Below are 15125 nucleotides of genomic sequence, written 5' to 3' on the forward strand. Positions count from 1 at the left end.
CCAAACTGCTGGACCCGAAGCACCCGACCTGAAAAGCAGCAGGATTGAAAATCCGGCAGGCGCTCTGTCCTGACGTTGCCAGTTTTGAGACACTGTACCTGTATATGTATGTGTTTGTATATGTATATTCTTACAAACTGTTGTATTGGATGTGGCATTTCTGTGGAGTGGTAACTTGAGTTTTTTGAGGACGTAACTAGCAGAATAGATAAAGGAGAACCAGTGGGTGAGGTGTATTTGGATTTTCAGAAAGCTTTTGATAAAGTCCCAAATAAGAGGTTAGTGTGAACAATTAAAGCGTATGGGATTGGGGGTAATATATTGGCATGGATTGAGAATTGGATAGCAGGCAGGAAAGAGAGAGTAGGAATAAATGGGTCTTTTTCCGAGTGGCAGGTGGTGACTAGTGGGGTACCGCAGGGATCAGTACTTCGGCCCCAGCTATTCACAATATATATCGATGATTTGGATGAGGGAACCAAATGTGATATTTCCAAGTTTGCTGACGACACAAAACTAGATGGGAATGTGAGTGGTGAGGAGGATGTTAAGAGGCTTTAAGGCGATTTAGGCAAGTTGAGTGAGTGGGCAAATACATGGCAGATGCAGTATAATGTGGATAACTGTGAAGTTATCCACTTTGGTAGGAAAAACAGAATGGCACAGTATTATTTAAAATGGTGATAGATTGGAAAATGTTAATGTACAGAGGGACCTGGGTGTCCTTTACGCCAATCACTGAAAGCAAGCATGCAGGTGCAAAGCAATTAAGAAGGCAAGTGGCCTTTATTGCAAGAGGGCTTGGGTACAGGAGCAAGGATGTTTTACTGCAGCTGTACAGGTCCTTGGTGAGATCACACCTGGAGTATTGTATGCAGTTTTGGTCTCCTTACCTGAGAAAGGATATATTACCAGAGAGGGAATGCAGTGAAGGTTCACCAGACTGATTCCTGGAATGGCAGCATTGTCTTATGAGGAGAGATTGGGCCGACTAGTTTAGAAGAATGAGAGGGGATCTCATTGAAACGTATAAAATTCTGACAGGGTTGGACAGACTGGATGCAGGGAAGATGTTTCCTCTGGCTGGGGGGTCTAGAAAAAAGGATTACAATCTCAGGAAACGGGGTAGGCCATTGAGGACTGAGATGAGGAGAAACTTCTTCACTCAGAGTTTGATGAGCCTATGGAATTCTCTACCACAGGAGGTTGTGGAGGCCAAGTCACTGAATATATTTTAGAAGGAAATAGATTTCTAGTCTCTAAAGGCATAAAGGGGTATGGGGAGAGAGCAGGAGGATGGCGTTGAGATAGAGGATCAGCCATGATCATATTGAATGATGGAGCGGGCTTGAAGGGCCGAATGACCTACTACTTCTTCTATTTTCTATGTAACACAAGCACCAATTAGGAAGTTTCCAATTTCAGTGTAAATATTTTGTAGCTGGTGGCCTGAGTGTTTTCAATTTTGGCAGTGAGGTGTGGTGTAAGGAAATTAACCCAGCACTCACTATTGTAAAATAGATACAAAACCCCAGTAATTATATCTCCAAAAGACTTGTATGGGATTAAATTCACTTAACTCCTTGAAATTTGCATTATATTCTAGTTCTGTATTTAGTGGAATTTAACAATATTATACAGAAATTGAAGTAAAATAAAGGTAGCATTGGGGTAGTTTCACACAATAGCCTACGTAATGTGTTTTTGCTAGATCCTAGGTACGAGCAGGACCACTACGTACATTAAAGAACATTCTGTTGTAGATCCAGTTGAACGGACAATGGAACTTAGTTCTTCTAATGTAAGTATATGAATTTGAAACTCCTGACACCATGGAGCATCTGTATGATAATATGCAAATACCCAAGGCTTTTTCTTCCTCCTCCATACAACTTTGAAAAAAATTAGGAACTGGTATTATTCCACAGTAGAAAACATCAGGGATACTGTCTTTTCTAAAAGCTTTGCATTATTGAATTTATAGTGTTAGCTGTTGAATCAGTTGGTAGTTCTCTCATCCCTGAGTCACAAGGTTACGGTTTAAGTCCCACACCAGGGCTTGAGTGCAAAGCTCAAGGCTGATGCTCCAGTGCAGTACTGAGGGAGTGCTGCACTGTTGGAGGTGCTTTCTTTAAACTAGATGAGCAGTGGTTGGGAACCTGAGGGTGAATTCAGAGCAGGGAACAGGGATAGAGTATTAGCGAGTGACTCTGAAAGACGAAAGCTGCACAGGTTTAAAAAGTGTACAGAACAGGAATTTGGCAGTGTTGAAAAGTATACATGTAAATGCAAGGAGCATAGTAAATAAAGCTGATTGAGCTAAAGGCACAGATAGACGCATGGCAGCATGATATCATCACTATAACAGAAACTTGGCTTAAGGAGGGGTAGAAATGGCAACTCAACATGCCTGGATATAGGATGGGGGGATAAAAAAGGTGGGGGTGCAGAATTATTGGTTAAAGTGTCAATTACAGCTGTGAGGAGGGATGATACACTAAATGAAGGATCAAATGAGGCCATATGGGCTGAGCTCAGAAATAAAAAAGGGGCAGCCACACTGCTTGGAGTGTACTATAGACCCCCAAAGAGTGGAAGGGAGTTAGAAATCTGTCTACATGTTTGCTCTTCTGAGTGTAATAATAATAGGGCAGTAATCATTGGGGGCTTCAACTACCCTAACATCAATTAAGATACAAACAGTGTGAAGGGGTTGCAAAATTCTTGAACCCCATTCAAGAAAACTTTTTTTAGCCAGCACGTAACAAGCCCAACGAGATGGGGTGCAATTCAAGATTTAGTCTTAGGAAATGAAGCTGGGCAAGTAGATGAAGTAGCAGTTGGGGACCATTTTGGAGATAGTGACCATAATATAGTTAGATTAGGCATCATTATGGAAAAGGACAAAGATAGAACAAGACTAAAAGTTCTAAATTGGGGGAAGACAAATTTTACAGAGGTGAGCTGGAGAGAGTGGACTGGATACAGCTATTAGAAGGAAAAACTGTGTCAAATCAGTGGGAGGCATTTAAAAGTGAGATTCTCTGGGCACAGTGTAGCCATGTCTGCACAAAGGAAAAGGGTGGTACTACCAAATCTAGAGCCCCCCAGTTATCTGGAAGCATACAGGCCAAGATAAAACGGAAAAAGAAATCTCGGGCGGAATTTTCCGAGCCCGCTGGGGGCAGGCATGATAGATGGCGTGCGCGGAAAATATGGCAGGACCTACTTCACGACGGCTTGAAAGCAGGTCGCGATCTTCTGCTCAGCCCACTGACAGTGGGCCACATTTTCCGCCATCGGTTGGCGGGGAGCTAATTGTAATTCATTAGCATATAATTAAAATGCCATCCCACCAGGCTCTTGGGACCCCACCGTATCGTCCGTCCATATTGGTGGGAAAGCACACCGGCGTGTTTTGCAACAGCATGCAGGCGACATGCGCTTGGCGGCCTTCACTTTGGGGGAACTGAGGTGAGTGAGCAACAGCGTTCTCCACAGCTCGCCTGTTGCTTACAGGCCTCGGGTACCGGGGGTCGGGGGAACCTGGCCCCGCAGGCGCCTGCTGAGGGGTGGGGGGAGTGTCTGGGTCGCTCGAGGGACCCGCCATTGAAGCAGGGGGCTGCAGTCTTTTTTTGTCTTTGCAGGCCATGTCTCCCAGGCAGTGGTGGTGAGCTGGTGGCGATGAGTGCTTTACTGGTGGCTGCCTTTTAAAGATAGCAGCCATGTCATGCAACAGTGGGGTGATGGTGAACGGGCGAATGAGAGCCCACCCGCCCTGGAAACAGCGTGTTTCGCAGGAGTGAAGATATAATGAGGCAGGCTTGGGAAGATACGGCGTGAAAACCTGTCATTTTCATCGGCGAGTTGGACTCCAATTTAAATGCCCGCTACTGCACTTAGTGCAATTCTGGGAAAAATCAGCCCCTTATGACGGTCACAAAAGACTTAATACTGTAGAAAGCCTAGAGGAATATGGAAAGTACAGGGATGAAGTAAAAATGGAAATTAGGAATGCAAAGAGAGGATATGAAAAAATATTGGCATCAAAGAAAATCCTAAGATGTTTTACCAGTACATTAAGAGCAAGAGAATAATTAAGGAAAAGGTAGGGCCTATCAGAGATGTACAAAGTAACTTGTGGGTTAGTGCAGAAAGATATGGGCAGGGTTCTCAATGAGTACTTTGTCTCTGCCTTCACTAAGGAGGGGGATGATGCAGATATTCGGGATGATGCAGATATTCTAATTAAAGAGGAGGAGTGGGAAATATTAGATACAATTAGCATAATGAGAGAGGAAGTACTGGAGGAACTGGCATCCTTGAAGGTGGATAAATCACCAGGGCCCGATGGGTTATATCCCAGGATGTTGAAGGAAGCCGGGGAGGAAATAGCGGATGCTCTGAGCATCATTTTCCAATCCTCACTAGATACAGGTGAGGTCCCAGAGGATTGGAGTTCTGCAAACATTGTACCATTATTTTAAAAGGGTGCGAAGGATAGGCCAGAAAATTATAGGCCGGTCATTATGACTTCGGTGGTTATTGGAAACAGTTCTGAGACACAGTCATTTAGGAAGGCACAAATTGATCAGGGATAGTCAGCATGGATTTGTTAGGGGAAGATCATGTCTTATTAACTTAATAGAATTTATTTGAGAAAGTAGTGAGGATTGATGAGGGTAGTGCAGTGGATGTTGTCTACATGGATTTCAGTAAGGCATTTGACAAGGTCCCACATGGCAGACTGGTCAGGAAAGTGAGATCTCATGGGATACAGGTGAAGGTAACAGGTTGGATCCAAAATTGGCTCAGTGGCAGAAAACAAAGAACAAAGAAAAGTACAGCACAGGAACAGGCCCTTTGGCCCTCCAAGCCTTCACCGATCATATTGCCTGTCAACTAAAACATTTTGCACTTCCGGGGTCCTAATCCCTCTATTCCCATCCTAATTATATATTTTTCAAGCTGCCTCTTAAACACCACTATCGTACCTGCTTCCACCACCTCCTCTGGCAGCGAATTCCAGGCACTCACTACCCTCTGTGTAAAAAACTTGCCCCGCACATAGTTTATACTCTATAGTTCTCTATAGTTTTCTCCTAGTTTTACTCTATGGTTTCTTGAGAACCCTATAGTTTTCTCCTCTCACCTTAAATCTATGCCCCCTAGTAATTGACTCTTCCACCCTGGGAAAAAGCTTCTGACTATCTACTCTGTCCATGCCACTCATAATTTTGTAAACTTCTATCAAGTCGCCCCTCAATCTCCGTCGCTCTAGTGAGAACAATCCAAGTTTCTCCAACCTCTCCTCATAGCTAATAACCTCCAGACCAGGCAGCAACCTGGTAAACCTCCTCTGCACCCTCTCCAACGCCTCCATATCCTTCTGGTAATGTGGTGACCAGAATTGCACGCAATATTCCAAGTGTGGTCTAACCAAGGTTCTATACAGCTGCAGCATGACTTCCCAGCTTTTATACTCAATACCCCTGCCAATGAAGGCAAGCATGCCATATGCCTTCCTGACTACCATATCCACCTGCATTGCCACTTTCAGTGACCTGTGGACCTGTACACCCAGATCCCTCTGCCCGTCAATGCACTTAAGGGTTCTGCCATTTACTGTAAAATTCCTGCCTGTATTAGACCTTCCGAAATGCATTACCTCACATTTGTCCAGATTAAACTCCATCTGCCATTTCTCCACCCAAATCTCCAACCGATCTATATCCCGTTGCATCCTTTGACAATCCTCTTCGCTATCTGCAACTCCTCCAACCTTAGTGTCGTCTGCAAACTTACTAATTAGCCCAGTTACATTTTCCTCCAAATCATTTATGTATACTACAAACAGCAAAGGTCCCAGCACTGATCCCTGCGGAACTCCACTAGTCACAGCTCTCCATTCAGAAAAGCACCCTTCCACTGCTACCCTCTGTCTTCTATGGCCAAGCCAATTCCGTATCCATCTTGCCAGCTCACCTCTGATCCCGTGCGACTTTACCTTCTGTACCAGTCTGCCGTGAGGGACCTTGTCAAAGGCCTTACTGAAATCCATGTATATAACATCCACTGCCCTTCCATCGTCGATCATCTTTGTCACTTCCTCGAAAAACTCGATCAAGTTAGTGAGACACGACCTCCCCTTCACAAAACCATGCTGCCTCTCACTAATACGCCCATTTGCTTCCAAATGGTAGTAAATCCTGTCACGAAGAATCTTCTCCAATAATTTCCCTACCACTGACGTAAGGCTCACAAAGTGTAATGGTTGATGGATATTTTTACGAATGGAAAACAGTTTCCAGTGGTGTTCCACAGGGCTCAGTGTTGGGGCCCTTGCTGTTTGTTGTATATATTAATGATTTAGACTTAAATGTGGGAGGCATGATTGGGAAATTTGCAGATGACACAAAAATTGGCTGTGTAGTTGATAGTGAAGAGGATAGCTGTCAACTCCAGAATGATATCAATGGTTTGGTTGAGTGGAATTCAATCCAGATAAGTGCATTTGGGGAGGGCAAACAAAGCAAGGGAACACTGATTAACGGGAAGTTATCGAGAGAAGTTGAGGAAGTGAGAGACCTTGGAGTGCATGTCCACAGGTCCTTGAAGGTGGCAGGACAGGTGGACAAGGTGGCCAAGAAAGCATATGGAATGCTTTCCTTTATTGGGCAAGGTATTGAATACAAAAGCAGGGATGTAATGACGGAACTGTATAAAACGCTGGTTAGGCCACAGCTGGAATTTTGTGTACAGTTCTGGTCAGCACATTACAGGAAGGACTGAATTGCTCTGGAGGGAGTAGAGAGATGTACAAGAATTTGCCAGGGCTTGAAAATCGCAGCTATGAGGAGAGATTGGATAGGCTAGGATTGTTTTCCTTAGAACAGAGGAGGCTAAGGGGTGACATAATTGAGGTGTACAAAATTATGAGGGGCCTAGATAGGGTAGACAGGAAAAACTTGTTTTCCTAGCTGAGGGGTCAGTTATCAGGGGGCATAGATTTAAGGTGATTGGTAGAAGGATTAGAGGGGAAATGAGGAAAACCTTTTCCACCCAGAGGGTGATGGGCATCTGGAATTCACTGCCTAAGTTGGTGGCTGAGGCTAAAATGCTCAACTCATTTAAAAGGCACCTGGATCTGCATCTGAAGTGCTGTAACCTAGAAATCAAAGAATTACTTTCAATTGCATTGTCCTGTGATCCCCAAATATAATTCAGATATATAGAATTTACTTCTGTGCTATAACCATTTTGTGCAATTAAACAGTAGAAAACTTGCAGTTCAAAATAAAGCAAACATGAATGTACATTTTACTATATGTGCAGAGTTTACTATCCTATAGGATTTGAAGCGTTCATGCTACAATGTGTGTGCATGGATTGCATGTACTTTCAGTGGTGTTGCTATGCACATTCCCCATAGTAAACATGAGTATTATTACAGGAACTTTACCTAATCTTCTGCAACTATTCCTGGAATATTTTCCAGTGTTTATGGATTTACCCATTAACAGACTGTCCCAATTAATTGCTGTTAATCTATTTCTTTGCAGTTTGCCTTGCTTAAATTTAAAACCTTAGCTCGTGATTTTTGCTTCTCCCTCCCTAACATCAATTTCAATCATATCATGGTCACTCTTCGCAAGATGTACCCTTGCCTTCAGATTGTTAACTAATTGTGGTTCATTATTCATCACTATATGAAGAATGGCTTGTTCTCTTGGTTCTTAAACATATTCTAGAAAACTGTCTGGATTACATTATATATTATAAAATTCATTATCTTTACTATCATGGCTGTTCTGCTTCAACCTATCAGTGAAAATTAACACCTCCTCTTGTCTTTGCTATGTGCTTCCCAGATCTCCATACTTATAATCCCCAAAATCCCTCCCCTCCCCAACTACAAGAGACTAGTATCTGAAGGTCTGTAGACAACACCAACCAGAGTCTTGCATACTTTGATTTTACTCATAGTCTTTCAGCTTCTCTGAAATCCCTTTCTACTTCTCCAATTTTGCCATTTATCAACATTGCTACTTCTCCTCCTTTCCCAACTTCCCTGTCTTTTCTAAAAATCTTACAGCCTGGTAATGAGGTTGATATGGTGTGTATGGACTTCCAAAAGGCATTTGATAAAGTGCCACAAAATGGGCTTGCCATCCTTACCTGTTCTGGCCTACATGTGACTCCAGACCTACAATATGGTTGACTTTTAACTGTCCTCTGAAATGTTCAGTTGAAGGACAGTTAGGACGGGCAACAAATACTGGCTTTCCCAGCAATGCCATATCCCATGAAAGAATAAAGAAAAAAAAGTCCCTGATTTCCATTGCACCATAATTGGTCGGCATGCCTTCAGCTGTGTTGGCCCTATGTTTGGGAATTCTCTCCGTAAACCTCTCCATATCTCTTCCTCTCTTTCCTCCTTTAAAAAATCTTCCTAAAATTCTTTGACCAAGCTTATGATCATCTGCCCTAACATCTCCTTATGTGGCTCAGTATCAGATTATGCACGGTAATACTCCTGTGAAACACCTTGGAACATTTTATTACATTAAAGACAGATATTAAAAAATTGTATGGGACCATCTTTTTATTTTAGTTTTTATTGGCACTTTTTAGTAATGTGTACCTGCATTCTAAAGAGAAAAATAAAATCTTTCAACATGTAGAATTATGAATCAGGTGACTTTTCAGGTTTTATTTTGCTTTATGCTTGTGGGTTTCTGCACTGCTCTGGTACAAATTGAATGTTCTAGTCTTGTGTAGACCTGAAGAACATGAAAATTGTTGCTCCACTTCTTACAACCCATGGCTAAATTTCTCAGCTTATTACATTTCAAATGCACGAAAAACATTTGAGCTCCAGAAATGATATTAAGATTAACTACCAAGATGTGGATGTATTCAACTGCAGAGCATTTGGTAAAAGCTTCCTACCAACAACAGCAATAACCTTGTCACTGAGGCTTAGTTTGAGTTCTGTCAGAGTCACTCAGTTCCTGACTTCATTACAGCCTTGGTCCAAATATGGAGAAAAGAGCTGAACTCCAGATGTGAGGTGAGAGTGACTGCCCTTGATATCAAAGTAGCATTTGACCCAAGTGTGGCATCACTAGCAAAACTGAAGTCAGTGGGAATCGGGAAAATTCGCCACTGGTTGGAGTCACAACTAGCCCAAAAGGATAGTTCCTGTTGGAGGTCAATCATCTCAGCTCCAGGACATTGCTGCAGGAGGCCCAACCATCTTCAGCGGCTTCACCAATGACCTTCCCTTAACCATAAGGTTAGAAGTGCAGATGTTCGCTAATGATTGCACAATGCTCAGCACCATTCGTGACTCCTCAGATACTGAAGCAACCATGTCCTTATACAGAAAGAGCTGGACAACATTCAGGCTTGGGCTGATTAGTAACATTCGGATCACACAAGTGCCGGACAATGACTGTTTCCAACAAGAGAGAATCTCCCCTTGACATTCAATGACATTGACGTTGCTGAATCCCTCATTATCAACAGCCTCAGGCTACCATTGATCAGAGTGAACTGGACCAGCCATATAAATACTGTGGCTACAAGAGAAGGTCAGAAGCTGGGAATTCTGTGGTGAGTGACTCATCATCTGACTCCCCAAAGCTTGTCCACTATCTACAAGGCATAAGTTAGGGGTGTGATGGAATACTCTCCACTTGCCTGGATGAATGCAGCTCCAACAGTACTCAAGCTCAACACCATCCAGGACATGGATGGCACCTTGATTGGCACCCCATTAATGAACCTAAACACCCTATTACCCCCTATGACCTACGACTAGGACTCTTTGAAGTCATATTCCATAAATGCTGCCTTATTGAGGACAGCTAATATATCACCTCATTTACTAATAAAGAAATGGAAGGGGTCATCAACAGTGCTATCAAGTGGCACTTGCTTAGCAATAACCTGCACACTGACGCCCAGTTTGGGTTCCGCCAGGGCCACTCGGCTCCTGACCTTATTGCAGCCTTGGTTCAAACATGGGCAAAAGAGCTGAACTCCTGAGGTGAGGTGAGAGTGACTGCCCTTGACATCAAGGCCGCCTTTGACAGAGTGTGGCATCAAGGAGCCCTAGCAAAACTGGAGTCAATGGGAATCGGGGAAACCTTTCCGCTGGTTGGAGTCATACCTAACTCAAGGGAAGATGGTTGTGGTTGGAAGTCAGTCATCTCAGCTCCAGAACATCACCACAAGAGTTCCTTAGTGTAGTGTCCTCAACCTATCCATCTTCAGCTGCTTCATCAATGGCCTTCCTTCCATCATAAGGTCAGAAGTGGGGATGTTCACTGATGCTTGCACAATGTTCAGCACCATTTGTGACTCCTCAGATACTGAAGCAGTCCATGTCCAATACCCAGGCTTGGGCTGACATGCGGCAAGTAACATTTGTGTCACGCAAGTGTCAGGCAATGACCATCTCCAACAAGAGAGAACTCAACCATCACCCCTGGATGTTCAATGGCATTACCATCACTGAATCCCCCACTATCAACATCCTGGGGGTTACCATTGACCAGAAACTGAACTGGGCTAGCCATCTAAATACTGTGGCTACAAGAGCAGGTCAGAGGCTTGGAATCGTGCAACGAGTAACCCACCTGACTCCCCGAAGCATGTCCACCATCTACAAGGCACAAGTCAGGAGTGTGATGGAATACTGCCCACTTGCCTGGATGAGTGCAGCTCCCACAACACTCCAGAAGCTTGATTCCATCCAAGACAAAGCAGCCTACTTGATTGGCATCACATCCACAAACATTCACTTCCTCCACCACCCACGCATAGTAGCAGCAGTGTGTACCATCTACAAGATGCACTGTAGGAATTCACCAAGGATCCTTCGACAGCACCTTCCAAACCTATGACCACTACCATCTAGAAGGACATGGGCAGCAGCTAGATGGGAATACCACCGCCTGGAAGCTCTCCTCCAAGTCATTCACCATCCTGACTTGGAAATATATCGCTGTTCCTTCACTGTCGCTGGGTCAAAATCCTTCAGACATGTTTACTGTGGGTGTACCACATAGACTGCAGTGGTTCAAGAAGGCCTCACCACCACCTTCTCAAGGGCAACTAGGGATGGGCAATAAATGCTGGCCCAGCCAGCGAAGCCCACATCCCACGAATGAATAAAATAAAAGTTGTGTCCATACTTGTAACAAGGTCTGGAGCTGAGTGTTTCTGTTGGAACATCTGGGGGTTAATGACTAGATTTTGCATAATATTTCTGTTGGCTCCCTCCATACACTACTAGGGATGAGGCTGGTTGCCCACATAGGGAAGGAGGTTCATGTGAGGGGAGATTTGGAAAATTGAAGAGAGATGATGGGGTAATTGTATCTAGAGTGTGACAGGAAGGGCGTACAAACTTAAGAGTGCACTAGCAAAAATGGTCAGAGAACTGGAAAATGGTTTTAAACTAACAGAAGTGGAGTGTTCAGATGAAGGGAGATTTAGAAATCCAAAGATAAAATGTCAGGAAAATTTAATAATTTTCAAAACATTATTGTAAAGGTAGGTTAATATTGGGGTTTGGATTAGTTTCTCTGTGTGTAGGTGTGTGTGTGTGGGTTTTAATTGAATTACAGACAGCTGGTCTGGGTGCTTCGATGTATCAGAAGGGAAACTAGGTTTGAAATACTAAATACGTAAACATGGCTGAAGTTTTAGAATGGGAGGTGTGAAGAACATTTGTGTTTTTAGATAAACCAGAGTAGTGAATTTCATAGAGATGGTAAGGTGTTACACATAGCCAGAAGAGGCTAAGCTAAACAGTGTGTTCATTTTTCCCAAAGGTTACTGATTAAATGAGTACCATGAAAGATTTATATTATGGAAATAATAACGTTGCAAAGACATATTGGAACAATGGGATTTACACTAAAAAGGGAGAAACATGTATAAAGGAGATGAGGTTATGTGCAAGGAAGATGGCATTCTTAGATCCAACAAGTGTGATATATACTTAAACGATATAAACTATAAACGAAGCTGCTGTCTCCAGGAACTGAAGCTAAGAGAATTCATTTTAAATATCACTGTCAGGGGTATTGTGTGCTTCGCCTGGGTTTATTGAAATCTGTGTTGCTTTATTGTTGCCTTAACGGAGGTGTAACTGGGAGCTAGATTAATTAAGGGAGCTAGGAGTTATAGTAATAATCTGTAAACCCATGTATGTGCTTAAAATCATTTCTTTTATTAATAAACGTTTAATTTAGTTTTGTAAAAAAAAACCTCTAAGACTCGGTTGTCTTATTACTACTGAATTCAAGGCATGCATTTTGAAAGAAAAATACAAATTGCAAAACAGTTGTGGCAGCTGTTTCAAGTTTCCCTCTGGGATTTGAGCAGCTCAGCATTTACCATCCGCTGTGCCATAACAAAAGGTTGAGGCAATCGGAAAGTATATCAAGTGGGACAGGACGGGACAGAGTTTAATGATAATAGTGCATCATAAAGTACAATCCGTGCAGGGAATAGCAGCTAAAAAAAAAGTCACTTTATCTGAATGCGCAGATCATCTGTAATAAAATAGATGAACTAGTGGCACAAATAGAGATAAATGATTTAGTTCTAATCACCATTACAGTGATATGGTTCCAAGGTTGAGAAATAAATATTCTAGGACAACATCTTCTACAGAAAAAACAGTCGTTTCTAAAAGCTTCCTCTCTACTGAGCTTAAACTGTCTGGTATGAAAGCAAGGAAGTTATGTTAAACTTATATAGAACACAGGTTCAGCCTCAACTGGAGTATTGTGTACAGTTCTGAGTGTCACACTTTAGGAAGGATGTGAAGGCATTAGAGAGAGAATGCAGAAAAGATTCATGAGATTGGTTCCAGGGATGAGGAACTTTAGTTACGTCGATAGATTAGAGAAGTTGGGACTGTTTCTCTTGGAAAAGAGAATGTTGAGAGGAGATTTGATAGAGGTATTCAGGATCATGAGAGGTCTGGACAGTGTAGATAAGGGAGAAACTGTTTTCATTGATTGATGGATTGAGAGCAAAAGGGCACAGATTTCAGATGATTGACAAAAGAAGCAATGGCAACATGAGTAAAAACCTTTTCACACAATGAGTAGATAGTATCTGGAATGCACTTCCTGAGAGTGTGGTGGAGGCAGGTTCAATTGAGGGCATTCAAGAGGGAATTCAATTATTATCTGAAGAGGAAGAATGTGTAGGGCTACAGGGAGAAGGCTGGGTGTGGCACTAGGTGACTTTCTCCTATGGAGAGCCAGCACAGAGATGACAGACTGAATGGCCGCCTCCTGTTCTGTAACCATTCTGTGATTCTGAAGGAGCTTGACAGAGGTAGATGCTGAGATGTTGTTTCCCCTGGCTGGAAAAACTAGAACAAGGTGGCACAGTCTCAGGTTAAGGAGTTAATCATTAGGACTGAGATGAGAAATTTCTTCACCGAAAGGGTTGAGTGTCTTTGGAATTCTCTACCCCTGAGGCTTGTGGGTGCACCATCATTGAAAATATTTAATGCTGAGATAGACAGACTTTTGGTCTCTTGGGGATTCGAAGGATATGGGGAGTTGGCGGGAAAGTGGAGTTGAGCCCATGATCAGCTATAATCATATTGAATGGCAGAGGAGGCGCAACAGGCTGTATGGTCTACACCTGCTCCTAGTTCTTATGTTAAACTTATCCTTATGTTTGAGGAAATATCATTCATCAGGTCATTGTTATATTGGAACAGCTGCAAAGAAAGCTTCAAAAAACACTGATTAGAACCCATTTTTAGAGAGAATTCCATCAAGGTGGATCACAGAACCTTCTCTGAAGCTGATGGTAGGCTCGACCCATGAGCCAATAATTCCACGGAAAACAGGTGAAAGGTATACATGTCTTCACTTTTCCTACCTTCACTCCAAAGTGACTTGCAATTACTACCCCTCCCACTGTTGGTGGAAACTTAACACGTTAAGTCATTCTGCTCTAACAACAACTCTTCAAGGTCAAAGAAGAAGCTTAAATGTTTTTCTCTTTAACTTTTCTTTTTGTTAGTACACAGGTCTCGGGGCCTGTATATTTGATGTTGGAAGAACGGATCCTGTGAATGGGACTATACTATTTCATATGCATTCCAATCCTATTCAATTCTTTTGTTACAGATAACTCTCAGTAACCTTGTATCAGTTGATGAAAGACTGATATATCGACCTCATCCTGAGAATCCAGAAAAGTGAGTTCAATGTAATTTTATTAAACACCTAAATAAGACTGTTTTGTTTTGTTTTATTTTACTGGTTATATCTTGCTTTTTGGATATTTTATCTATCTAAAGAAACAAAGTTTAAATGCCATGACCTAATGTAATTTACATTGAACCGTTTATTTTAAACAATGGCCTGAATTTTGTGGTCAGTGACGAACAAATGGCACTTGCCACTCGCTATGTTCACAGCTGTCCATAGAGTTTTTGCAGGCATTTGAGCAGAAACTCACCATCAATGGACATCTGATCCAAAGTGGCACCCACTACAGAGGATCTGCGGTGTGTGAGCTGGGCAAGTAACAGTGAGGCACATCAATCACACCTAGAGAATAAACCAGGAAGCATAACTTAGATTTAAATTAGAGTAACAAAAAGTATTTTTAAAATTTAAAATAAAATTTTCAACACTGATTAAATCCTGATGAATGGAATTCCACACTTGTGAAATTAAATTTTCAGGGCCAGAGAAGTTGTTTGGCATTAATTATGACTGATCACACCATTAAAAATTTCACTTGCACCTGAATGCACCAGCTCTAACTTTCTCTGTTATGTATAGTGAATAATTAATGGTAACTACTGCAACTTCACGTCCTTACATTGATTTCGATGCGCAACCTGTGGATGAGCAGAGTAACTTAAATGCAACTTCTAGGGCTCTGCGTTTAGCTGTACATGTGCATGGTCTGGAAGTGGCAGTCTAATTTTCTTCACAATAATGGTGAGTGCTGTTAGCTTCACAATTATTCTCAAAACAAAACCCGGGCCATGGGAGATGGTGGCTTCAGATTTAAGGAGCTATAAACTTTAGTTTTCAATTAGATTAAGCTAATACAAGAGTCTG

General features: G+C 42.4%; 1 protein-coding gene across 3 annotated transcripts in view; it reads left to right on the plus strand.

Moving 5' to 3' along the window:
- The window catches only part of LOC144679995 (PRELI domain containing protein 3A), a 42585-nt gene that overhangs the window by 15039 nt on the left and 12421 nt on the right, over positions 1–15125 (plus strand). For all 3 annotated transcript variants that reach the window (XM_078541056.1, XM_078541057.1, XM_078541055.1), the window contains 2 exons: positions 1712–1801; positions 14178–14248. In XM_078541056.1, coding sequence (XP_078397182.1) covers positions 1712–1801; positions 14178–14248 — 161 coding nt within the window. The remainder of the gene's footprint in view (positions 1–1711; positions 1802–14177; positions 14249–15125) is intronic.

The sequence above is a fragment of the Cetorhinus maximus genome, chromosome 4 (assembly GCF_964194155.1).
Source record: "Cetorhinus maximus chromosome 4, sCetMax3.hap1.1, whole genome shotgun sequence".
NCBI classification, from domain to species: domain Eukaryota; kingdom Metazoa; phylum Chordata; class Chondrichthyes; order Lamniformes; family Cetorhinidae; genus Cetorhinus; species Cetorhinus maximus.